The sequence below is a fragment of the Pyrgilauda ruficollis genome, unplaced genomic scaffold (genome assembly GCF_017590135.1).
Source record: "Pyrgilauda ruficollis isolate IOZ18807 unplaced genomic scaffold, ASM1759013v1 scaffold48, whole genome shotgun sequence".
In the NCBI taxonomy this organism is placed as follows: Eukaryota; Metazoa; Chordata; class Aves; order Passeriformes; family Passeridae; genus Pyrgilauda; species Pyrgilauda ruficollis.
In genome coordinates this window covers 3,672,915-3,697,494 of record NW_024526377.1, presented here as the reverse complement: position 1 = coordinate 3,697,494, position 24,580 = coordinate 3,672,915, and the positions used below count along the sequence as shown (strand labels likewise).

Sequence of the window (24,580 nt, the reverse complement as noted above, 5' to 3'; positions counted from 1 at the left end):
AAGAACAACAGAACCCTCTGCTCTGGGCTGGGTGATGAGGTTGGGATCGATCACAGGTTGGACTCGACCTTTAGAGGTCATTTCCAACCTCAGTGATTCTGTCAAAGAGACACAAAAGCAGCTTTTTTGATCAGAATTAATACAATTTACAGCCCTGCCTGTCTCTCCCTCGTTCCCTGCAGTGCTGAAGGGAGCCACGTGTCAGGACAGAGCAACGGGCGAGACCCGCAGGCCCTGGCGAAGGCTGTACAGATTCACCAAGACACCTTACGCACGATGTACTTCGCTTAAGTCAATGACCCGGGAGACACTCACGGAGAGGAGAACTGAGAACTTAAGCCACATACAATGTATGTTTCCAGGGGGTTGGTTTAGGGGCTGTGCCTCCCATCGTGCTGGAGCTGACGCTGTGCAGGGGCGAGAGGCTCACCCTTAAATTGACACGAGGAAGATTGTTTACTTCATCCAGGAACACAGCACTATTATGCAATATGAAACCAGCCAACTGCTTTTTTGGGGCGGGCTCCTGTGGGAAGCCACCGCCATCATTTTTTTTTTAATTATTATTTCTCGTAGTTTAACCCTCTTCTGCCTTTACCTCAAGTTGCTCGGCAGCACAACTATTGTTGCAAAAAAAAAAAAAAGATAGTAATAATAAACTAAAATCTATTGTGTAATTTAAAACAAAAAACAAACCACCTTTTAGAAACAATCACAGTGATTGTTTGGAGAAGGGAAGTGTGCAAAAAAGAAAATAAGTTTTTAACCCCCGTGCTTTGAGGGATCTGTCTCTCAGTATTGCCATCGAGCGGTCGAATGTGAACATATCCAAGTGCATTGGAGTGTACAGCACTGGCTAGGTAACAGTGAGGGGGGAAGATACTTTGCACACTAATCCAATAATTTGAACCTAATTTAGCCAATGGCTGCCTTTGTGTCTTTTCTCACAGCTTTGGAGTTCTCAGCTCCAAGAGTTCCCTTTCTAAAGCAATCCAAGAAGCTCGTGGTTCATGTGCAGGCAGTAGTGACCCAACTCTTCTTGCTCCCTGGGGGAATTTACTAAAGCTGCTGTTTTACCTAGTCCAAAAGTTTCAATTTTTTCCTATCTGGCAAGTCAAATCTTTTGAAGCTTCATGTGAGATCCAATGTCCCAGGTTTTCTGGGATGACATACAGTAACCACCAGAACTGAAACTTTAGAGCTAAGGTCTTTTTGGAAAAAAAAGAAGCCTGCTACTTTACTTGCTGCCTCTCACACCTTAATGTGATTCATATGTATGTGTGTTTGAAGTTTAGCTTCCTTTTGTTTCTTTTATATTTATTAGAGTAATAATAATGCTTTAATTTAATTATTACAGAACATATGGTCAACATCAACTTTTATTTTTTAGAAATGTAATCATGTTTATTTTTAAAAAAAGAAACTGACAACTTGTTTTGCTATCTTTTAGTGCAATAAGCATTCTAAAGAAAAACTGTGTCCATTGAGCTGTACTGAAGCAGTGTCTGTACCACAGACTGTGGGAGAATGGACACCTCCAGGATTTTAAAAGGACAAAGTAAAAGCCTTAATTTTGAAAGGAAAGTTTTATAGTCAGAAGGAATCTTGAATTTTCCTTTTTTAAATCAAAAAAAAATACAAAAAATGCTTCTAGACTTCTGCAAGCTTTACTTGTCGCTGCAGTCTTTTGATTTAACAAAGGAATTGGCCTTATTTTTGGCTTTGAAATGTGGAGCATATTTGAATTAAATGGAAAGGGTTTTGTATTAAGATCTCAGTTTTTACATGCTTAGTTAAACCTATTTGACATCAGTAAAATGTCTGGAATTAATAAAAGTTTTTAGGCTTTTTTCCTCTTTGATAGTGACTTTCCTTTTAAAATTAAGTTATTGGTAACTTCATTTCACTTTGCAAATAAAGAGGGCTGGGATAGTTCTAACATGTTAAATCACCGAAATGTGAAACAAACCAATGGGACTCTTTCATTCCACTTTAAAACCAATGTTTAAGATGTCAGAGACGAGCATTTATTCAACGAGGGGACTGGGGAGTTTTGCACTTTGTAAACTCGTGAACTGCATTTTTGACTGTTTTTATTTGCACTGGTTCATAGTATATTTACTGCAGCTGTTTGTATGGGCATTGCTGTGATCCCAGCCCTCCCGACCTCCACCTGCTCTCACATGAAAACCTGGTTGGTCTAAGTAGCTTCTCTCCTCGTTCTCACCAAATCTGCTGTTTGCCAATATACTGTATTTTGAGCCTAAAATCTGAGCCCATTTTGCTTCACCAGGCATGAACCCCCTTTTTTTCTGCCAGAAAAACCAAGTACTGTATTTTGTGCGTTTGTATATTGTATGGAAATGTCCGTAGCGCTGTTCACAACACTGTCTGCAAGAGCTTTACTAACAGCTGGTGTAGATACCTATTTTATCTCTTAAAAACAAGGAAAATAATGGAAAAGACTAACTTGGCAAAGCTAAAATTGCACTGGAAACAGTGGTGGGGGTGGGCACTGGCTGGGGGTGCTCGGTGGGGGTGGCTGGGGGGCTCAGCAGGCCCCAAGGGGTTGGGGACCCCCAGAGCCAGGGGGTCCCCAGGAGTGCCCTGTCCCTGTGGGTGCCTTTGGACACACCTGGTGCAGGGAGAGGGGTGTGACAGAGTCCTTTGAGCGAGGTGGTTTCTCAGTGAGTCTCTCAGATGTTTTTCCCAGTCTGTGACCTGACACTTTTCTCCTAAAGCTCTCTTAGTAGCAATGCTGTTTGTAAAAGGTTCAGCTTAAGCTTTATACAGAAATTTCTTTTGAAACAGAGAACTGTTTTTTTTTTTTAAAAAAAACAACCTATTTTACAAAGAGTTCTTGTGGACTTCTGGCATTTAGCTGAAAATTCCTTTTTACAAAGCCTTCTAGCTCTCCTTTCAAAGCTGCTTCTCACCCTGCCTACGCTCGGTGACTCGGATTTGAGAAGCTTTTTTGCTCACTACTTTCACCAAAAACTAAAGAAACTTCATTGGCAAAGTGACTTCAGTTGTCAAGGTAACATTGTACCTGGTTTTCATGTGAAGAGTATTTGGAAGTTTTAATCTCTCTTCTTGGTTTTGCAAATATCTACGTCAAGTGCCGATACTTCTTTGTATTACGATATCAAGTTACTGACGTTGTGAGGGCCACACATTTATGATGCTGTAGCTGCTATATTTATTTAAATGGAGATGGACAATTACTGCACTAAGGAATGAGGAGAAAAGCAAGGAATCAAGGTTAGTTAGATATCTTGGTTTTTTTTCAAAAGAGAATTAATGGTGTGAAATATCAAGTGTAACAAAGGGTGCTGTCATTTTAACTGAGATTAAATAGCCAGATATTCTTCTTTTGTTTAAAAACATATATATTTTGATGTTTGCAGTTTGGGGGTGGGGGGTCGGGATAAATGGTACCTCATCTGTGGTGGCAGTTTCCAGTATATTTTCAGAGTATATGGATTTCTTTTATTTTTGTACCTGTTCTCCTTGAAAAAGAAAAAAAAAAAAAATCTCAAATTTTATGTGCTGTTTGAGGAAATCTTGAGTGGCACAGCAGATCCCCCTCTCCAGCTGAGAGCTGGCTGTGGATAGTCCAAAGAGGGATAGGGGCACAGGCTGATGGCTCTTCTTGCTTTGCAGACACCGGCCTCGGGTTTCTGCCTGTGGAGAAAAGGAGTTCCCATCTCCCAGACACTGCACCGAGACCTCACTTGTACTGAACAAGTGCCACTAAGTGCTCCCGCGGTGGGGGCAGGCCCAGGGTATCACCGAGCCCCTCCTCACCCAGCCAGCCCTGCCCAAACCTCCCACGTGGCCACTGCTAGATGCAGAGCTGGAGAGAATCACAGAATGTTTGTGGCTGAGGCGTTAAACTCGCGACATTTGCCAACGGGAGGAGTGGCTCCGCTGTAAGTCGCCTTTTTCCCTTCCTAGGGACTTGAGCCGTGGCCATTTGACTCAGGATCGCTGTGTCACTGTTCCATGTGTCATCTGGTTACACGTGTCCAAAAGTTATTTTTATAGTATTCATTCCGGTGTTCTTTTGGGAGTTTGGCCACAGAAATGGTTTTCAGGAGTAAAATGGGTTTCTGGAAGTTGTCAGTCAAATTATTTCAAGATGCTCTTGGTCCTAAATGATTTTCACTTCTTCATGTACAAATACTTGTCCTATAAAATGCTCAACATGAGATACCATGTAGTCTGCTGTAAAAATTCCAGCTACAAATACTGGTTTTCTACTAGTCTTAAAGTTCACTCTGGTGAAATTCCAAGCTCAAGCTTAAGGCCTTTTTTTTTTTTTTTCTTCCCTTTTCTTACACTTTCTTCATATCTTGTTCACTTTTGGTATTTTCCCTGTTTTGTGAACTGAGGGTATGGAACCTTACTCAAAGCACTTTTATAACCAAGGAATCAAAAGTTCAGATTATGTGTGTTGGACCTGTAAATTCAGTTTTCAGAGGTGGTTGTTTCTGAATGGCCATCGTGGTCTCTGGTCAGGCTGGGCAGATGCTCTGTCCCTTTCAGTGCTGTGGAGTTTCATGGCTGCTACTGGCAGGTTGTTTGGATCTAGTGAAAAATTCCATAGGAGTGGCAAAGGGAAAGATTTCTGTCTGTCTTTTCTATCCAAAGATGGTACTTTAGGTTGATGCTGCGTGTTTGGAATATCATTTTTGGTTTGGCACATGTTGAAATCATACTTCACTTAGCCAATTCACTCCTTGTTTTTGTAAAATATTGTGGTTAGAGCTTGAGCTTGTTGATGCTTTCTGCTGGTAGAAAATTTTGTACTTCCTATAGTGAGGTATGAGCAAGATGGATTCAGGATCCTACATCTTACCTCCCGAACAGAATCTCAAAAATCCTGATCTCCGTGACACTAAAACCCAAATTGTTGTCCCCTGAGTAGACAAAGGTGCATATGGTGGGGAAGGAGTTGTAAGGGAGAGGCTTGTGAGGGAAAATATCAAAGCATTGGTTTGGCAGGAATGAGGGTGTTGGGGAGACTCCATCCACTTTCCATCCCACGTGCCCTGGCCTTTCCCATCCTGTCTGAGGTACCCCCTCACCTGACACGGGTTGTTACCGTAGGGTCCTTTTCAAACAAAGCAGTTCCACTGTTTAAAACTTGGAGTGACTTTTATTTTTTTTTTAAGCAAGACAGTCCTCAGAAAGTGCCTTTTTAGAAGATGGTGCTGTAGATTTTTATTTTCCAGTTGTACGTGGCTGCAAATTTAAGATAAATTATTGAAAATGCCAAGTGTTTGATGGTACCTTTTAGGTACTTTCAAGCATCAGCTTCTCTGAGTCAGGACCAAGAATAACCAGGAAGGTGTTTTCCTTTGGAGGGAGAGGCATTGAGGAACGATCACCAAATTCAGCTGGTAGGCTGGGGCTAGGTTGGGTTTGGTCAATGTGATTTACCTCTTCATTTTGAGGGGACTGGGGCTTGGGGTGTGGGAGAATCCATGGGGACCTGATTGGTGCTGAAAGGAATCCATAGCTCCTGAAGGATGTCTTCTCTTAGGGGAAGCACATTCCCAAAGATGGAGACAAACTGAAGGGTGTCTTAGGAGGATGGCCTGGGAGATGGTTGGTCCTCACATGGCTCATGTGTGTTTGGGATGGATCAGTGTGTCTTCTGACTGCCAGCTGGGAGCTGGATGCTCTGGATGGGAGCAGCTTGGTGGCTGGGTGGTGCCATGAGGGGGTGGGTCCATGGTGAGTTTGGTGAGCGTTCCTGCAGTCAGGAAAAGCTGTAGACTAGACTATTAAACACTGCACCTCAGTAACCTTGTAATGCTGCATAAAGTAATAATAATAGCAAAGTTGTGCTTTGACACTGTAATGTGCTTGCACATGCCTGCAAAAAACACTTCCCTTTCCTTTGGTATTGGTCTGAGTAGCAGTTTTGGGACTTTTCTTTTATGATGAGCCTTGTCCTTTGTTGTGGTGTTTCTGTATATTTATTGGTGGTCTGTGTGCAGCTCATAGGTCTGTGTGTCTGCTCTGTGTGTTGCTTTTAACACTTATTTTTAGGCAGGAGAAGTTTCTGAATGTTTTGGTTTTCTTCTCCAAAGAAAGTTGGCTTAACCAGTCATGTTTGAGAGGAGACAATGAACCCGCTCGCCATAGACAAGTGCTTCATTGGTACCTTGTTTCTCTACAACTAAAATGATTTTGTGCATTTTATTACTGTTTATAGTGTTGGGCATTCAAGATGTGGAATAACTTGATGTCAGGATATTTTTGAATATCAGGAGCTTAACCACAGAACTCACTGAGTAATTCCAAGTGGTCTCTTTGCAGGAATATGTTCGTGTCCAGACTTTTTCTAGGAGTCAGCAGAGCTTCTGGACATCATCAATGAAATATGTGGGGTTCAGAGTCCCAGCACTGGGCAGTGCCCTTGCTGAGTTGCCCACACCTCGTTGTTGAGGGGATGCTGCAGCTCCCCAGGCACAAGTTGACTCTCTTTGCTCTGTAATTTCTTGATTCAAGTTGGAGACATGATCCAGTGTCTCTTGTAGCTTGTACCAACTTTCTTGTCTTACTGCAGTGCCCAACGCCACTGTGTTGGTATTAAGCTTGCCACGATGTTCAATTATTTTATATTTCCAATTTCTCAATGTTACTAGGCTGGGGTTTAGAAAGCATTTTTCAGTCTAAATTCTGAGCCAAAACTGTGTCTCCTGACCCTTTTAGTAGTAGCTGTTTCTATCTTTTAGACTAAAAAGGGCCAAAAATCTTGCACCATCAGCTTGTTTGCAGCAATACTCTCCACCTCCTCCCCTGCCTATCAACCAACTGCTTTCTGTATCTCTCTATATTTAGCTCATACTGAACCTGTTGAGATTTAGAAGGAAGTTGCTGCCTCTTCTTTCTATCAAAGGGAATGAACTTGCACCTGATGAAGCAGTTTTCTGTTGGACACAAATCTCTTGCCTTGGTGTCCATGAGCTGCCATATGCAAGGTTTAATTCCAGTAGAAATGTTTCTGTTGCAGTCATTGGGAGGGTGCATGATGGTTTAAAGTATCAAATTAAATAAGAGCTAACTAACTATTGAAAATAGACATTATTAAAATACTTTAAATTTTAAAAAATTTTTTAAAAAAGTAAACCAAAACACAACAAGGAGCAGCTGCAGATAGACAGGGAAGACCTCCTCAAGGAGATGGAGAACCTGTGGGACAACAAGATCCTGTGGTTGTTGGGACAGCTCAACAAGGGAAAGAAAAAAGACAGATGAGGCAGAAAGGGAGACTCAAAGTAACAGAGCACTGTAGGAGTTATTCAAACTCTTTAAAAATTATCAAGTGGGAACATCAAAACAGAATATTGATACTAATGAAGAAGCAGCAGAGCTTCCTTTGCCTCCTGTAGTAAATAAAAAAGCAAAACTTGACAGCTGGTGTTTTCCTTCAGTACCTTTCAGTACTTGAAAAGGCCTGTAAGAACAAAGGGGGTGAACTTTCAGGAGGGCTTGTTGCCACAGGATATGGGGTGATGGTTTTAAACTGGGGGTGGTTGGTTCAAATTAGATTTAAGAAATTTTTTTTACAATTTGTGTGATGAAACTGGCACAGGTTGCCTAGAGAAGCTGTGGCTGCCCCATCCCTGAAAACATCCAAGGTGTCAGATTGGATAGGGCTTGGAGCAGCCTGCTCTAGAGGTCCCAGGTCTCAGCAGGGGGGTTTGTCTGGATGAGCTTTAAAAGATCCCTTCCAACCCAGACTACTCTGTTATTCTGTGACTGCTAATTCAAAAATTAACAAATGAGGGGAAAAGCATGTTCCTATATATTTTTAGGGGTGGTTGTTCTTCTCCAGGACCGTGCTGTGAGCAGGTGGCAGTGCCTGTGACAGCTGCCCCCTGAAATCAAACTGTGCTTTTATCCAAACCTTGGAATCCCTTACTTGGGTGAAACAGATGCGGCTTCCAGTGGATGCACTGGTTCAGACAGCACCGACCCAAGGGGTTTGTGAGCAATATGTGGCCCTTCTGTACAACACAGCTGCCCTGAGAGATTCCTGGTTGCCTGGAGGTGTGCCTGGCTCCCAGGAACAGCAGCAGGCAGGTGTAGAGGTCATTTGCTGTAGCACTGCAGCTGCTCTGCTCTTACTCAGCTCTTACCTACCTCCCCATTCCCTGAGCAGGGTCTCTCTCCCTCCACTGCCTGGATGGAATTAGCCATGCTGAGGATGCTGTGGCTGCGTGGAGCACTGATCGGCTCTGGATGTGAGGGTGGGGGTGGGATGGTGACAAAAGCCTGTAGAAACAAAGGACTGGGTAGGAGGTGGGTGGGTGTCAGGTGAGCTGTGATCAGCTCACGCCTTTCAGGGACATGAGCTTGGGTATCCTGAACTTTTTGTGTTGGACTTGAACTCACTGAGAGCAAGTATGTGCCTTTTTCTGACCAGGAACAGAGCTGGAAAAACTAGTGTTTGCATTGGTAGGATGGCTAGTATTTTTCTTGAGCTGTTTTTAAAGCTCAAAAGCCTTGGTCAGAGTTGGTTTTGTGTTGAATTACTTAATCAAAGCAAGCCCTGAATTATTTGTGAATTAGAAATACCCAGAGAGGAGAAGCTTTTAAAATAAGTGTTTTCTGGAGAGTAATGTCATCAAATAAACCTACTACCTGGTAGACTTGCAATTTTTTAAAATAAAATTTAACCTTGATATGTTTATCTAATGAGAATCATTAATTCTGCCTTTATTTGAATGTTGCCTGTCCAGTGATGTCCTCGCTCTTTACTGTGCTCCTGCAGCTTTCCATACACTCCATTGCCTCTCCCCTCTCCACCCTTTGGAGATTGCAGGGACATGGGGAATGTTGTCCAGTGAATGTTGGGGAGCAGTGCAAAGCTCTGGCTCCGTGTGGAGGTGAGGATTAAACGTCACAGATGAGCTCAAAAAGCAGTTTGCCAGCAGCAGGGGTGGAGATGTCTGGGGACAGAATCGTGTGGTCACTTGGGTGTGGAAAGAGGAACAATCCCCCATCCTCTGGCCCCAGGGCCCCACTGCAGACACTGCACTGTGCAGAAGTAAGCATGTGTGTGCTTAGATGCCTGTCTGGGCTTTGAGCTGCTAAAAAAAGTGGATTTTCAGACCAAAATGGAAGAGCTTTTCCAACAGCTTCCTATGTGAAGCTGTTTTGAGACATTGGCAAGTTGTCCAGCCAGGAGCTTTGGAACCAGCTGGCTCAGAAGCAGGTTCCCTTTCTGAACCTGGGGGAAATGATTCTGCCTCATTTTTCATCTAGAAAATGCTTGTGATGATTCACATCGCCTTACGAGAGTGAGTTACTGGGTGACCTGAGGGTGAACCATGTCGTGACAGTGGTGACCTCGTGATACAAACCCGTGCACTTCTTGCACATTTGCATCTTCCAGTGGATGCAGTTGTTTGCAGCCCATCCCTGCTGGGAGCTGGAGCTCTTCCCTCCCATCCCATTGCAGCTCTGCCCGAGGCTGAAGCCCCTTGGGGTCAGTCCTGTGTTTGCCATCTTGCTTTCTTTAAACCATCCCATTTGTTGTAAAACAGATGCTCAGAGGGCAAGTTTATTTAAATGAAAGAGGTTTTTTTTCATTGCTGAGAATTACACAGGTCTTTCAAATGCATTTGGCAGTTGGAAAATTAATGCTATAACACTATCTAGCAACACAAAAATATGGCTGTATGTTGATTTTAGGGCCATGCTTGCCCATAAATCATAGATTCACAACCCATTTCAGTACAGGTGTGCAAAAGTTAGCTTTTAAAATAGTTACTAATAAACTTTCATTTTGCTTACACTTGCAAATCTCTTAAATATCTTCAAAACCAGTTTCTTTGATAGAAAATACATGTCTTGGTAGGTAGTGTCCTCTCAGATGTAATAGCAAAGTGATGCCCACTGGAGCAATGCTATATTTAAAAAACTTTTGGAACCTGATGGTGTGCCAGCAAAGTGAAAACTTGAGTATTGCTCCTGAAGTAGTGAGGATAATTGAACACCAACAAAACTTGGTGAGAGGAAGAATGCCAGAGATGGAGTTTGGCTTCTGGCAGCTTTGCAGTGCAGAATGGCTTCTTCTGGGTACTCGCTTTTGTGCATCACTTCTCTCCTGTGGCTGTAGTGTTTACTTTTTTTTTGGACTTGATTTCTGTTTTTCAGTGAAATCTTCCCATTTTTGCAGTTTTCAGTGTTGAATCTCTCCCTGAGACAACTACCTGTTGTTTTCCTGTAGAAAAACCTGCTTCTAGCTCATTGTGTTTGGTGTCTGTTGGCAGGCAGGTGTGAAAAGTGAGCTGCAGCACAGCAGTGGGGAGGGCAGAGCGAGTTTTGGGTCAGAAATGTTGTTTTTACAGGCACTGGTGTACAGATCAGCGTTCCAGGGGAGCAGTGACACTTTGGGCTCACGGGGTACAGACCCTCCTTCCTGTTGTTCTTGTCTTTTCCCTTGGTATAAGCAGTTCAGCTGCCCAGGAAGACTCATGGTGGATAAATGGTGCTTGGTGGGGAAAAAGTGAGCTGTTCACCTGGCTGGAGGTGTGTGATCATGGACAAGGACATTCTGTCAGCAGGTGTTACTTCAGAGCTTTCACAGCAATTGATAGCATTTGGTTACGAGCTAACATTAAAGGATTTTGGGAAGAAGGTGGTTCAGGTGGCATTGTGTGTGCTCACTGGCCAGTGAGCTGTGTTAGTTTCGGAGACTGCTGGAAGCAATGTCACACATAGAAATCTTGCTTATTTAATACCACGGGTTTATATTGTTCAAAAAAAGAAAAAATCATGCTGTTTGGGATTCCTTTTCTGCATAAAATTCTAATAAACCAGTCTGGTGGATTGATCCTGTCCCATGTGTCTGCTCTTTCTCATATGCTGGTAACTGCTCCCCTGTTTTGGTGTCCCATTGCTTCGGCAGGAGCGTGAATGTGTTCCCACCGTAAAGGTCCTGGGGGCTTTTGAAGCAAAAGGGAAATGTTTCAAGAGTAAAGTAGAGCTGTGACTTGAGACGTTGCACAAATAGATTGTAGATGGATGGCAAACAAACTGGTAAAAGCCTTTATTTTTACTTAACCATCTTGACCATGTGTGCCTCTTTGTACCGTGGGCTGCAGCCGTGCGGGGTGGGAGGGAATGTGTCGGTGTTTGAGATGTACTCGCTAAGCAGAAGCCGTGTCCTCTGCCCCTTTTCCCTTTCTGGACAAATTGTTCTTGCCAAAATTTTCTACCTGTTGCAAGAGTTGCTTTCCTTCCAGCACAGTAAAATGTCGACTTCTTTCACTGTTCCTTCCCTCTCGTAGGCATCTGTAACCTCTGTACGACTGTGTATAGGACACAGCAGTCATCGATCTCTGCTGGCTATAGATACCATCAACTTGAGTGTATTGTAAACGAACTGTATTCATTTGAAAAATAAATTTTTTTTGAAATGCACGTGTGTGAGGCTTTATTTATACTTGCATCATTTTGATTTATTCCCAAAGCAAGGAGCAGATATTGGTCTGGGTGGGTGGATGTGGAGGGAGGCACCAGCCAGATTCTAGGATGGAAAACCATTTACTTTTGGTCTTTTTTTTGTATTTTAATGCCATTTAATTAAATTTTTAAAAAATAATTTCAAAAATGCAAGAATTTGTTGAAGTGCCCACAGCCATCCTGGGGCAGGATAGCTGCTGTGGAAATGGGAAAGGGCTCTGGAAGCGGACACCCCGGTTCCCTCCTGTTTTATGGGGCATTTCGTGGGATTTTTTTAAACAATATTTCCCCGTGCTTTGGGCGCTGCTTTGCTGCGGTTTGCGGTGTCCCTGTCACCGACAGCCCCAAGAGCCGCCGCCAGGGCCGCCCCGCAACGGCCCCGCGCGAGCCCGGGGCGAGAGCGAGGAACGGTGAGGGGAGAGGGGGAATCGGCCGGGAACGGTGAAAGGACAGCGGGAATCGCCGGGAACGGTGCGGGGACAGCGGGCGAACGGTGAGAGGAAAGGGGGGACGGGGGGTTCGACCGGAAAAGGTGAGGGGAGAGTGGAGGTCGGCCGGGAACGGTGAGTGGAAAGGGGGGAAATCGGCCGGTAACGGTGAGGGGAGAGAGCGGCCCCGGCCCGGCCCGGCCCTGAGGCGGGGCGGGAGCGTGGTCGGGCCAGAGGAGCTGAGTGCCCTCACACCAGCCGGGTGAGCCCCTTCCGAGCCGGCGGCTGCACCCTTTCCCTCCTTCTCCCCTTCCCCTCTTTCCCCTCCATCTATGGTGGGGCCCTTTGTGCCCTCTCTCCGGGCTTCCTTCCCTTCAGGGGCTGCACATCCCCGTCAGGCCTTGGGGCCGGTGCTCGAGGGGCTCTGGCGCAGCGCCCTGTGCCCGCGGGGGCTGGGGCAGACATGGGATATATACCCCACTGCCAAGGGATTCTGCCCCAGAACTGCCCCCGACCGTGGGTCTGGGCACCTGCAGCCCCCTCGGGAGTTCCTCGGACTTTCTGGAGTGGGGTCTGCAGTTTCTGCCCGTTGTACAGTCTATGCTGGGTGAAAAAGGAGAAGCCTAAAAACTCTGCTGTTCCTTCAAAGCCTTGGAGTCCCGGGGGTCACAGCCCTGAGCTAAGCCTTCAGCGGTAGCACAACAGAATCAGTCACATCCTCAGCCGTTTTTGTCCAAGCTCAGTAAATACCATATGGAAGCTGGTGCTGTGAGCAGCTCCTTGTCCCTGCAGACAGTTATGTTCCTAGGGAGGGACAGATGGGACAGGGCTTTTCCCCCTGGCCTGAGGCAGAGGATGGCTCCCATCACCTGCCCTTGTGCTCCCCCATTTTAAGGACATGTATCTGCATTAGGCCAGGTGCCAGGCTGCAGTTTGCTGCTGCTTTTCTCCTGAAGAGCTCTGTAGTTTTTGGCTGCAGCTCCATTTCAGGTGTATTTCCATGAATTAACACATAAATCTTCTGCTCCTGTTCAGTCACCTGTTCAGCACGATGGCCTCGCTGAGTGTAAAGCCAGGCCAGCGCTTCACCTTGCCAGACTGGCAGAACAACTCCCTCCTCATCTCGGCCGATGCCGAACAGCAGCGTTTTAATTCCCATCATGTCCGGCAGGAAGGACGAGCTCTCCGCAATGAAACCGGCAACCAGGTGAGCCCTCTGCCAGGGGGGCTGCTCACAGCTTTGTCAGGATAGTGGGCTGAGGAGCTGGGGAGAGTGTCTAGATTTGGGTGTCTGGATGGGCTTTACCTGTACAGAACATGCTAAGTATGGACGTTTACTCCCTGTAAACCCACCTGCAATGATGCATCTGTACTGTCACTAAATCCCCGTGTGTGTTTCTCACATTCACTGCCACTGATGTTCTCTGTGCTCTCCATTTGTGTAGATGACAAATGGCAACGTTTTGTATTCCTGTGAGAGGCTCAGTCAGTCCTGAAAACGGGGAAAGGCTTCAGCAAGATTCACAACTACAATTTTAGAAAGAGTAATGGCATTTCTCTCTAATTCCAGGCAAAATGGGATGAGCACAACAGCCGAACCCACCTCAAAGATCGTATCACCAACGTGGACAAATGGAGAGAGGCCCTGGCCAAATGCCTCGCAGAGATAGACTTGGAAATTGATGCCTTAACCAAAGTATGTTGGGAAGGCAGATGGCTGGAAATGAACTTACACTGTCAACATGGGATGTGAAATAATTGAGACTTGTCTTGTGCAATGGGCAAGCCCATCTGGAGTTCAAGGGGGGGCTTCTCACTATATATATATATATATATATGTACCACTGTGTTCCTGGCTGAGCCAAGCCATGTCATGCAACTGTATATTACATGCTCCTGTTTGGATTTCTGGGTGGATTTTGTTGTTTGGACTTCTTATAAAGCTCTGAAGGATAACAAGAAATATGTTAACACCATCCTTCAAAACTGTTTGGGTTTAGTAGGGAATAGTGGTGGGAGATCTCTGATGCTGTGAGTTTTAAACCCAGAGGCTGCTGCTGCTTCTGGAATTGTTAACCCCCAGCAAGGTGTGTGATTCCCAATGCAAATGGCAGGTGTAGAGGACTAAGGTGTTTGGCTCTGGCAATTTTTATTCCAGACTTGATAAAAGGTTTCAGAACTGCAAAGACAGTGTGAGTGCCTCTTAATGATGGTATGGGTGGGTTCCCCTTCCTTTCTCTCTCCCATCCCTAAAAGATCCCCCCAACACCTGATTGTTTGCTTCTTCCAGGTGAAGGAAGCAGCAGAAAATGCCATCCAGGCAAAGAACTTGTGTTTGGATGTTGCCATTGAGTGCCTGACCTTCCGTGAGAGCCGTCGTGACATCGATGTGGTGAGGGATCCTGTGGAAGAGGAGCTACATAAAGAGGTGAAGGTGATTGAAAAAACCAAGAAAGAGCTGCAGAAGCGAGTGGACGATGCCTTCAAACAGCTCTGGTGAGGAGTTACAGCTTTTGGCTGATGACTCTGCTCTCCTTGCTTGGCCCCAGATACTTAACGTGCCTTTAATGCCACACTGGGATGGGCAGGCAGGCAGGGAACCACACAGGAGCCCTGGATGATTTTCAGGGTCAGGGATTTGGCAGGGAAGGGTGTGTCAAGGGCAATTTCACAAGCACCATTTGGAAATTTTGTCCCAGCTCTCTTGTGCCACCTGCCTTGGTTTAGGAATCTGTGGCCACGAGGTGTTAAAGCTCCCAGGCCCTGGTACTCTGTGGGAATCCTTCACAGCTCCGTTCTCCAGGGTGATACCAGCACACAGCCCGGGGCAGCCAGGCCGGCACTGCTGGGCAGGTCAGGCCCAGTTCCCAGGGAGGGTGGGAGCTCATCATTCATTTCACTAAGATGACTGACATGGTGATGAAGGCTTTGGGAATTGTGAGCTGCCCCTGCCCTGGGCTTGCTCCCTGCTGACTCCAGCCTGGCTCTCCACAGCCTCTTAAAGGAAGCTCGTCAGCAGCTGAGCTGTGACCACCGGCACAAGGTGGAAGCGTTGGAGCTTGATCGGCAGTGCATGTCCTTCAATCCCACCTCTGGCAACATCTCCTTCAAGGTCAACCCAACACGAATCCCAGATGGGTAAGGAAAGAATCTGTCCTTGTGTGGCCAAATCTGCCTTGAGCCCTGGGTTGCTTTTTCCTTCCATGCTATGTCCAGGCTTGATGGGTACAGTTTTGGAGAGAGCTCAGAACAGAAATTGCCTGTGGCATGGGGAAGCCACAGACTTTTGGGAGATAGCTAAATTGTCACCACAAACCACAGTGGAGTTTGCCACCCTGCCTCCCTCCTGCCTAGCTGTAAGTGACACTCAGCAGTGTGGTGTCACCTCTGGCACAGCTCAGGGGGACGTGCTGCACATTTTCACTTGCCTGGCATTCCTTTCCATGGTTTGGATGTGTCCCTGGTGGAGCAGATGTTGGGCCTGGTGGGGTTCAGTCTCTGAGGAGATCAGGGAAGATGTGACCTCCAGCTTTCCAGAATAATTTTATGCTGCCATCTTGGCCTGGAGCAGGTGGTTCCTTTAAAATATTTTGCAAACAGTCAATTTATTTTCATAACTGATTTGTTCACAGAACAACTGCACTTAGTGAGTGGGAACTGACCAGCCGGCGCAACAAGGAGCGTGCTGAGGCAGAAATGAAAGCCTCAGTTGATCTCCGAGGAGCAATCACACTTACCATTGCCCAGGTAAACTGCTCCCTTGGCACGGAATCTGTGGTGCCATTCTGGATCTGGTGTGGGAGAGTGGCAGGCATGTCAGCGGATCTGTCTGGGAGCAGCTGCCCTCCTGGTTTAAGTAGGAGCTTGGTTATGCTGAAGAGCTTGCAGCAGTGTCAGCAAGCTGGAGGACATGTCCCTGTCCATTGATTCCCACCTTTTGGCTACTGGGGAAGTGTGACATGCACATGTGGCAGCAGCCAAACCCAGCTGGTTTTGCTCCTGAGCTTGTCCCAACCTTCCAGGCGCAGCTTGGGGGGGACACAGACACCTTGCAGCCATGGGTGACTAGAGCTGTTCTCTCCTCAGACAAACAATGAGCTGGATGCTCAGCGTATAGCCACAGAGTTTGCGCTGAGGAAGAGGATGAGAGACATGGAAGCAGCCCTTAGTGAGCTGAAATGGCAGGAGAAGAATGTAAGTGTTGTTTCTTTGGTCATTGACTACAATCCTGGCTGGGAAGGGAGTCCCAAAGGCTGTTTGTTATATGGGAAGTGACTTAGCCTGAGTGTAGTTTCCACGTGTTTGCTGCTCAGTGGCACACATATGATCCCAGCAGTATCCCAACTCTCACAAGTGCTTCTCTGGCACTGCTGGGCAGCACTGCCAGGTTTCAGCCTCTTTATTTCACCCCTTGTCTCAGCAGCACCATCCTGGTCCATGCCAAAGCAGAGGATTCAGTCCTCAGAAGCCCTTGAGTAAAATCTATCCCCAGCACAGCAAAATTCCCAGAGACACGGGGGCAGTTTCCCAGTCTGCATCCCGGGCTGCCCCTCACGACACATGTCTCTCCTCAGACCTTGGAGGAAATTGCTGAAATGGAGGAGGAGATCCGGCAGCTGGAGGAAGATATCCGGAAGAGAACGCTGGATCTGAAGGTGGCTCACACCCGCCTGGAGACGCGCACGTACCGGCCCCACATTGAGCTCTGCCGGGATCAGGTACCTCACCTGCCGTGCTCCCTGCAGGGAGCTGACCAGGAAGGGGGGGCTCTGGAAAACATGGATTATTGGTTTTTACCAATTTACTGAACGGGAAGTGCCTTGGCTTGTCTGGTCCCTGCTGCTGGACCAATAGAGGCACCTGTGGTCTTTTCTCCCCAGAGAAGCTATTTAGCTACCAGGGGTCGGAGCTGGGCACGTGGGGACAAGTCCAGGCATGTCCCGAGCTCCAGTGCTTACGGGCTGGGGCTTGTTGGTAGAAGAGGGCCACTCCTCAGGCCTCCCTGTGCTGGAGAAACCTTTTAAAGTGATGGTGAAGGAGTCGGTCCTGACGGAGGGTTTAATCCAGAGTTTTTACTCTGGGCCGTATGGCCTCTTGAGTGCAGTAACAGCTCCAAGAGAACTCCTCGAGCACATGGGGTGCTTGCACTTTTAACCCAGGGCAGAGGGGGAGGGGGGAACCAAGGACCACCAATCCAGGTATGGGGGGAGGGGGTCTCAGGTGAGAGGGACACCTGGATGGGCCAATGGCCCCCCAGGGGGTGGAGAGCATCCTCTGAACCTGCCAATCACTCGATGCTCCCCTGGAATTTCTGGGTTGATAGACAGTGCCCAGCAGGGGTCAAGGTGGGGGAAAGGAGAGGTGACTGACACACCACCTGGGGAAGGAAACTTCAGGGAGAAACCAGGGAAACTGAGGCACCCCATGATGACACACCACAACAATGGATGAGTTTTGGAGCAGCAGCGGAGCAATGGATCCTACAGTGAGATAGGGAAGCAAGGGAATAATGTCAGAGCTGGGGGAGAGGGGAAAGAGGGAACTGTGGCCTTTGTCAAAGCCCTGTTAAGTGCTGTCCCCTCCTCCCTGCAGGCTCAGTTCGGACTGACAGACGAGGTCCAGCAGCTGGAGGGGATCATCCGTGCGCTCCAGCAGAAGCGGACAGAGTCACAGTGAGTGTCCTGCTGCCCAGGAACAGCAGTGCCCAGCACTGCCCTGAGGGGATGTGGCTCTGGGTGTCCCTGCTCTGGGCACACCTCCAGCACCTGCCTTTTGGTGCTCGTGGTACCTGGGCTCATGAGGGGCAGCAGTGCTTGGGCTTGGTGGGTGTGGGGTACAAGGGGGCTGTGCTGGGAGGGGAATGGGGCTCACACAGCCCCTGCTTGACTGAATTCATCCAGGCCCTGACTGTTCCAAAAGGGACAAAAATAAGAGTGACAAGGAAGGAACAGAAGTGCTGCTGTGGGCTGGCAGCTCCCTGGGTGCCCATCTCTTGCTGCCCTCCCAGAGCACTGTGTGGGCTGGCTATTCACTGCCCCAAACAATGAGGATCTGATGAGTTCACTCCTTGTGCAGGGCCAAAAGCTGCCAGAAAGTGGGAAGTTGGGTGCTTCCTGTCCAGTTTAAAATCATGGAATGTCCTGAGTTGGGAGAGACACACAAGAATCACTGAGACCAACTCCTGGTCCTGCACAGGACACCCTAAAAATCTCTGTGCTTGAGAGCATTTTCCAAATGTTCCTTGAGCTCTGGCAGGGTTAGGGCTGTGACCATTCCCTGGGGAGTGTGTTCCCATTTGATCCCAACCCCTGTGCCTTCTGCTTATTCCCAGGGATACCTTGGACGGTCTTTACAGACAACTTCACCGCATTCAGACAGATATTGGCTACAAAACCAATTCTCTGCAGCTGGACAACAAGTGCATGGACACCCGGAGAAAACTCGTGGTCCCCGTGGAGAAGTTTGACCCAGAGGTCGACGCTGTCAGCCGCACCAGGAACCTGCCGAGGAACAGTCAGCTGGAGCTGGCTTAGCGCGCCGGGAATTGTGCAAGCGCGGGGGGGATGAAAAACTCCCGGTGATTCAGTTCCGTAGCGAGCAACAGCGGCATCTGCGTCGCGTTTGGGGAGAATGGAATTCTTCTAGTTTGTTTTATAACTGTCTGGCCCTTGGATGATGTTTACAGCCTCCCGCGCTCCGAGGGGATTTATAAGCAATAAAGGGCCTGTCCCCAGTTGTCATCCGCGGCGATTAAATCCAGCTGGATTCCAGGAGGGATTTAAAGGAAAAGGCGGCTGTGCTGTCGGCACCTCGGTCCTCCGGGCCGCCAGGGGTCAGTGTGCGCGGCGGCTTCATCACACACTGCCCCCTAGCGGCCCGGAGGAAGAAGGCGCCGCGCGCGGCAAGATGGCGGCGGCGGGTCCGGCCTCAGGGCCCGGGCGGGTCCCGGCTCGTCCCCGGCCCGGCCTCGCTCGGTTCCGGGGCTGCTTGGCCGGGGCGTTGTTGGGGGATTGCCTGGGAGCTGTTTTCGAAGGCAGGAGCGTCGTGAAGCTGCCGGAGCTGCTGAGTTTCCTCAAAGGGCTGGAACCGGCGCCGCCTGAGGAGGGAGGGGAGGCGGCGGGGAGCGCACGTGGAGGTGCGTGAGGGGAGCGCGGCGGGGAGCGGGGGATATCCCCTGGTCCCCCCTTCACACACCCCGCTGTGCACGGCACTCGGCACCCCAGAGGTTCGGGTTAGACCCCAGCACTCCCCAGGACTGGGCTTTTGGGGGGTGTTTGTGTCCCACTCCCTCAGCACCTGTGCTTTGAGATGTGCCCAACCTGCAGAATCCCCAGCCCCTCTGCTCCCCCGAAACGTGGGTGCCCCCGGTGCTTACCCTCACCTGGTTGTGGGGCATCTCTGCTGTGCCTGCCCTGGCTGGCCCCTGTGCTGTGCCCCTGTGCTGTGGGGGTTCAACACCCGTTCCTGATTCCCTAGGGATTCCTTAGGGACACCGCTGATGCAGAGGGACCCGTGGTTTTTTCTGCTCGGCCCGTGCTGCTCCTACTCCAGGGAGCTGAGGTGGAGTGTGCTGGGAGTGGGTGTGGCAGTGCTGGGGTGTCAGCAGGGAGCAGAGGTACAGAAAATTGAGGAGAAGAGTGAGAGAAGCTCAGAGTTGTTTAACGCTTAGGAAATGATTATAGCCTTACAGTGCCTGAGGGGAGTCTGCAGGAAAGATGGAGGCTATTGACAAAGGCCTGGAGTGAAGGACACGGCACTGCCAGAGGGCAGGGTTAGATGGAATATTGGGAAGGAATTGTTCCCCATGAGAGTGACAATGCTCTGGCACAGATTGCTCAGAGCAGCTGTGGCTGCTCCATCCCTGGAAGTGTCCAAGGCCAGGTTGGATGGGGCTTGGAGCGACCTGGGATAGTGGAAGGTGTCCTTGGCTATGTCAAGAAGTGGAGCAGGATGGGCTTTAAGGTCTCTTCCAACCTAATCCATCCTGGAAATCTGTGATTCTGTGTTAGGCTGACTCTCTTCTCCATATATGCCTCTGGATGTCAGGCATCTTCTCCTGGCTCTTACTAATCTTGAAGTATATTTTTTGTCATTATAGCTGTGGATGCAGCTCCCTGGCTGTGTCCTTACTCAGACAACCATGGCAGTGTCAACCTCAGAGTGCCAGGGAACTTCCTGACAGGTTTGGGTTGGAAGGCACCTTAAAAATCATCCAGTGCCACCCCCTGCCATGGGCAGGGACATCTTCCACTGTCCCAGGTTGTGCCAAGCCCTGTCCAACCTGGCCTTGGACACTTCCAGGGATCCAGGGGCAGCCACAGCTGTCCCAGGCGACTTGTGCCAGTCAGGCCTTGGAGATGAGGGAGGTGCTGGCAAAGGGCAGGAGCAGTTTGTCCCTGGCTGCTGGTGTGACTCTCTGCCCTCCCGTTGCAGAGTCGCTGCCGTACACGGACGACACGGCCATGAGCAGGTCGGTGGTGCAGTCACTGCTGGCCAAGCAGGAGTTCGATGAGGTTGACATGGCCAAGAGGTGAGCATGAGGCTTCCTGAAGGTGTGACCATCACTGTGACTGTCTGTGGAAGGGGACAGGGACTGAGACAGACTAATTCTAATTAATAATTTTTGGAGGGAAAAAGTTAAGAAAGAGATGGTTAATCCTTTAGTTTGTTAATCCTTTTGCTTTGCCATGCCTTGGACCATGCAGCAGCATCAGCTGCAGTGTGGAGTCTGAAGCTGCCTTGAACAGGGAGGAGCTGCTGTGTGTCAGCCCTGTGTGTGTCCACCTTTGGGGAGGAGAATGCTTGGAGATTCCAGAAACATTTTGTTTCATGTTTATTTGTTGCTATTTATGTTTGCACTGCCCTTAATTTAGTGAGGGAATAGGAGTGAGCTCAGCTTGACTCTGTTTATGATCTGTTTCCCTGTTGAATCCCCAGCCCTGAGAGCATTTGGTTCCACTTAAGGGAAAGCATTTCTTTGTTTAGAAAACTCTTCCATTGAACTTGAACAAAAGACTTTCCTTGTGGTTGTGACCCACGGAAATGTTTCTAGTTTGCTTCTATTTTGAGGCAGAATTGAGAGGAAAACAAGTGGGTTATGGAAGGTGATTTTATACATCCTTCTTTCACACTGTTCTTTGGGAATTGTTTCCTGCAGAACCGAATCACTGAGCCCTGAATGTCACTGATGATTTATGTGTGTGTTATTAATTCTTTAGCAAGAGGCTTCATCCAATCACAAACCCCAGTAACAGACCAAAGCCCCCGGGTGTTTTCCCCCCTGCCCACACCAGGTTTGCTGAGGAGTACAAGAAGGAGCCCAACCGGGGCTATGGGATGGCCGTGGTCAACGTCTTCAAGAAGCTCCTGAGCCCCAAGTGCAACGACGTGTTTGAGCCCGCGAGAGCCCAGTTCAACGGGAAGGGCTCCTACGGGAACGGCGGGGCCATGAGGGTGGCTGGCATCCCCCTCGTCTACTCCGACATCCAGGATGTCAAGAAGGTAACGGAACATTCTGGGCTTCTCTGGGTGTCCCTGCTGCCAGGGGAGTGTCCCAGGAAGCTTTGCTGACAGTGGGGTTTCTCTGGCAGTTTGCGAAGCTGAGCGCGGAGCTGACCCACGCCAATTCCCTGGGCTACAACGGGGCCATCCTGCAGGCCCTGGCTGTGCATCTGGCACTGCAGGAAGGGCTCAGCAGGGAAACCTTCCTGGAGCAGCTCATCAGCCACATGGAGCATGTGGAGGCGGATGACAAGTCTCTCAGTGATGCCCGAGCGTGAGTAGCTTGGGGAAAGCCCCAGCCCTGCTCTGGTGGTTTGTTCTGGCTCTTCACGTTCTCTCCTCTTCACTGCACTCTCTGTTTGCAGGCTGGGATTTGAGGATTTACCATTTTCCAGGCGTCTCAAGAAAATCAAGGAATTTTTGGAGCTCAGCAGCGTTCCCAAAGCAGATGTATTGTTTGAGTTGGGTGAGTACCTTTCTTAGGAAAGCTGGAAGCAGGACTAACTCAGCCAGCCTGGTAGATGTGTGTCCCCCTAGATTCCTCTTCAGCCTGTGCTGCCTGTCAGGCACAGACTATGCTGGAAAAGCAGCCTGTGCTCACAAGTCAGGAATTCTGAGTCTCAACCCAGTGATTTCCTCTGTGTATTGACAGGAAAAAAATGTCTTGCTAAGGGAAATTTACCTTTCATAATGTTTCTTAACATTCCAAGATCTCTTAAGGGCTATTGGGTCATCATGTTGAATGGGAATGAGTAGATGTGTATGGCCAGGCCATACTGGGGTAACTGGGAATTGCTCTGCAAGATGTGAGTGGCACTGGGGAACTGGGGGGTTTCTGAGGGACAAACTTTTTCACCTTTCCCTGGTAAAATCCATGATATTGTTACGGAAAGTCACTGGCAACAGCAGGTTGCAGTGGGAAGGGGAACGGAAGGAAGGCCAGAGGGTGCTGACAGGGTGTGTTCCAGGCAATGGCATCGCTGCGCTGCGCTCCGTCCCCACTGCCATTTACTCCTTCCTGCGCTGCATGGACACTGATCCTGACATTCCTGAGCACTACAACGCCCTGCAGAGAACCATCATCTACTGCATCTCCCTGGGGGGGGACACAGACACCATCGCCACCATGGCGGGGGCCATCGCCGGCGCCTACTACGGGGAGGAGCAGGTGCCCCCGAGCTGGGAGCAGAGCTGTGAGGCTTTCCAGGAGACCCAGAGGATGGCCAAGAGCCTCTATGAACTCTACTGCCAGCGGCTCTGAGCTCCAGGGCAGCTCCAGGGCTTTCCTGAAGGCAAAGGGATGGTCAGCTCTGCTTCTCTGGTCACACCCAGCAGTGAATCTGCACCATCGGCTAACGCCAGCGAGCTCACCTGGGAGGGGTGCCTGCTGCTGTCAGCTGGGAGCTGGAGCCAGCTGGAAAAGAGGGGACATCTCCTTCAGTCACGGGTCAGCTGGGAAGTGGCTGCACTTGGACAGTGGGTGCAGCTCCCTGAGTGTACCACGAGTGTCTCATTTTCCATGGATTTCTGCTGCTTGCTTTGTCCACCATTGTGCCATTTGTCACTGCAGTTACTGGTGGGTGTCTGAATCCATGGACTTTCTCCCTGTTTTCCTCTGCTCCTGTGTCCATGGACTGTGTTTTGGTGGTCAGTGGCTTTTCCAGTCTCCACAACCCTGGTACAGCAGCAGGTCATTCTCAGCTGGCCAGATAAGGGATGTCATAGGAGTCACCAGAGAGGCCTGGTGGCCCAGGTTGTCACCTGTGCTGAGTTAGGATAATGGAGCACAGATTTCCAGGGACGTTTGTTGCCTTAAAGGCAGAGTGAGAAGGGCCAGAGAAGGGATTTCTTTGCATTGCTGATGGCTCTGTGAAGGACCTTTGGTGCCTGCTGACAATCCCAGCTGGCTCATTGTCCCTGCTGGGAGAGGGTGTCACTAATTGCTGCTCCTCCTGTGTCCTTGGCCCTGTGATCCAGCAGGCACCTGCTGCACGTTGTGCCCCCTTACACAGCTGCTGCCACACTGCTGCAGCCACTCTGGCTGCTCCTGTGTTTCTAATCCATGCATCCTGCATTTTTAAAGTCCTGTGTATGCCCAGAGCACCAAGTGAGATTCCTGTTTAAATCACAGAACACCCCAAATTTAAAGGGACCCACAAGGATCGTGAGAGTTCAGCTCCTGTGGAGTGGAAGTACTGCAGGGATAGAATGCCTGGTTCTGCTGCAGTCAGCCACAAAAGTGACTTGAGCAGGATGCAGGAGTTAATTTATCACAGTCTCAGCCTCTGTACTTGGTAAAAATTGCCCCAGAATTAAAGGGAAAGGTGGGTTAATTGGGGACATCAATACTGAAAAGAAGCTGGTGCTGGTGGCCAAGAACATTCTAGCACAGCTGTGTTCCAGAACTTCACATTTAAAACCTTTTCCTAGTGGAGCTGGTCAAAAAGGGAGAAACAGCTTGGGAATGGCACATCTAGAAAGGGTTGGAAGCTTTTTAATAATTGAAAACAAAAAGTCATCATATGGAAATGTTTATAAACTTAAATGTGACACTGTAACTCTTGTTATTTCTCCAGCATGTCTTGTGACACTGGCAAGTGGCTGTGGTACTCCCCAGTGGTGTCAGCACGTGGTGGCTGTGTCAGGCTCCATGCACATGTGGGAATCTGGCTGCCACAGGTCCTTCCAGTTTTCCCTGTTGTCTGCTTCCTTCAAGTGCCAGTCTTTTGTGTGATGCTATAATGGGTTTTCCTTGTATAAATGGATTCTTGTCCTGGGAACATGTGGAATTTTGGTCTGTTGTGTATTTTTGTATTGTGCTGCAGATCTGAGCTGTAAAATACCAGGTTTTCCACATTATTCTGCCAGAGGGACAACCAGATTCATGTAATTATTTAAAAGAAGATATTTTTATTTTAAAGCAGCTTTATAATTTTAAATGTTTGGAACTCCTGGCAAGCTAAGAACTCCTGTTTAAAGACTGGAGCTCTTTGCGCCTGAATTCAGATGTGTACTAAACCCTTTAGTTTCCTTGGAAAGAAGTAAAATCCCTCAGTTATCTTTGTTAAGTAGCCACTGCTCCTGTGTTTTCACTCAAGTTGTGCATCCTCAGTACCAAGAGGAGCAGGAGTGGTTCTTGGTCCAAGGGTGAGTTCACACTG

At 48.6% G+C, this 24,580-nt stretch overlaps 3 protein-coding genes across 5 annotated transcripts in view; all 3 read left to right on the top strand.

The window, feature by feature from the left end:
• The window catches only part of AGO3 (argonaute RISC catalytic component 3), a 33,970-nt gene extending 22,522 nt beyond the window's left edge, over positions 1-11,448 (top strand). For 2 of the 3 annotated variants that reach the window (XM_041479156.1, XM_041479154.1), the window contains one exon: positions 153-11,448. In XM_041479156.1, coding sequence (XP_041335090.1) covers positions 153-291 — 139 coding nt within the window. In that variant the 3' untranslated portion in view covers positions 292-11,448. The remainder of the gene's footprint in view (positions 1-152) is intronic. The other variant, XM_041479155.1, reaches the window with a different exon arrangement.
• Positions 11,449-11,939: 491 nt separating this feature from the next.
• TEKT2 (tektin 2) lies at positions 11,940-18,577 on the top strand. Its single transcript, XM_041479157.1, has 10 exons — positions 11,940-11,983; positions 12,954-13,125; positions 13,489-13,614; positions 14,209-14,414; positions 14,913-15,056; positions 15,551-15,665; positions 16,005-16,112; positions 16,493-16,636; positions 17,511-17,590; positions 18,250-18,577. Exons 2-10 carry the CDS (start codon positions 12,970-12,972, stop codon positions 18,449-18,451), a joined length of 1,281 nt encoding a protein of 426 aa, XP_041335091.1. The 5' UTR covers positions 11,940-11,983; positions 12,954-12,969; the 3' UTR covers positions 18,452-18,577.
• A 232-nt stretch (positions 18,578-18,809) lies between these two features.
• ADPRS (ADP-ribosylserine hydrolase) lies at positions 18,810-24,487 on the top strand. Its single transcript, XM_041479387.1, has 6 exons — positions 18,810-19,053; positions 20,352-20,448; positions 21,212-21,419; positions 21,509-21,693; positions 21,785-21,885; positions 22,388-24,487. Exons 1-6 carry the CDS (start codon positions 18,825-18,827, stop codon positions 22,678-22,680), a joined length of 1,113 nt encoding a protein of 370 aa, XP_041335321.1. The 5' UTR covers positions 18,810-18,824; the 3' UTR covers positions 22,681-24,487.
• The last annotated feature ends 93 nt before the right edge of the window (positions 24,488-24,580 follow it).

Coding starts and splice junctions, on each gene's coding strand:
- TEKT2 (XM_041479157.1), top strand. CDS start 12,970: ATGGCCTCGCTGAGTGTAAAGCCAGGCCAGCGCTTCACCTTGCCAGAC. Junction 13,615..14,208: donor AAATTGATGCCTTAACCAAA/GTATGTTGGGAA, acceptor TGCTTCTTCCAG/GTGAAGGAAGCAGCAGAAAA. Junction 16,113..16,492: donor TGAAATGGCAGGAGAAGAAT/GTAAGTGTTGTT, acceptor GTCTCTCCTCAG/ACCTTGGAGGAAATTGCTGA.
- ADPRS (XM_041479387.1), top strand. CDS start 18,825: ATGGCGGCGGCGGGTCCGGCCTCAGGGCCCGGGCGGGTCCCGGCTCGT. Junction 19,054..20,351: donor GGCGGGGAGCGCACGTGGAG/GTGCGTGAGGGG, acceptor CTCCCGTTGCAG/AGTCGCTGCCGTACACGGAC. Junction 21,420..21,508: donor ACATCCAGGATGTCAAGAAG/GTAACGGAACAT, acceptor TTTCTCTGGCAG/TTTGCGAAGCTGAGCGCGGA.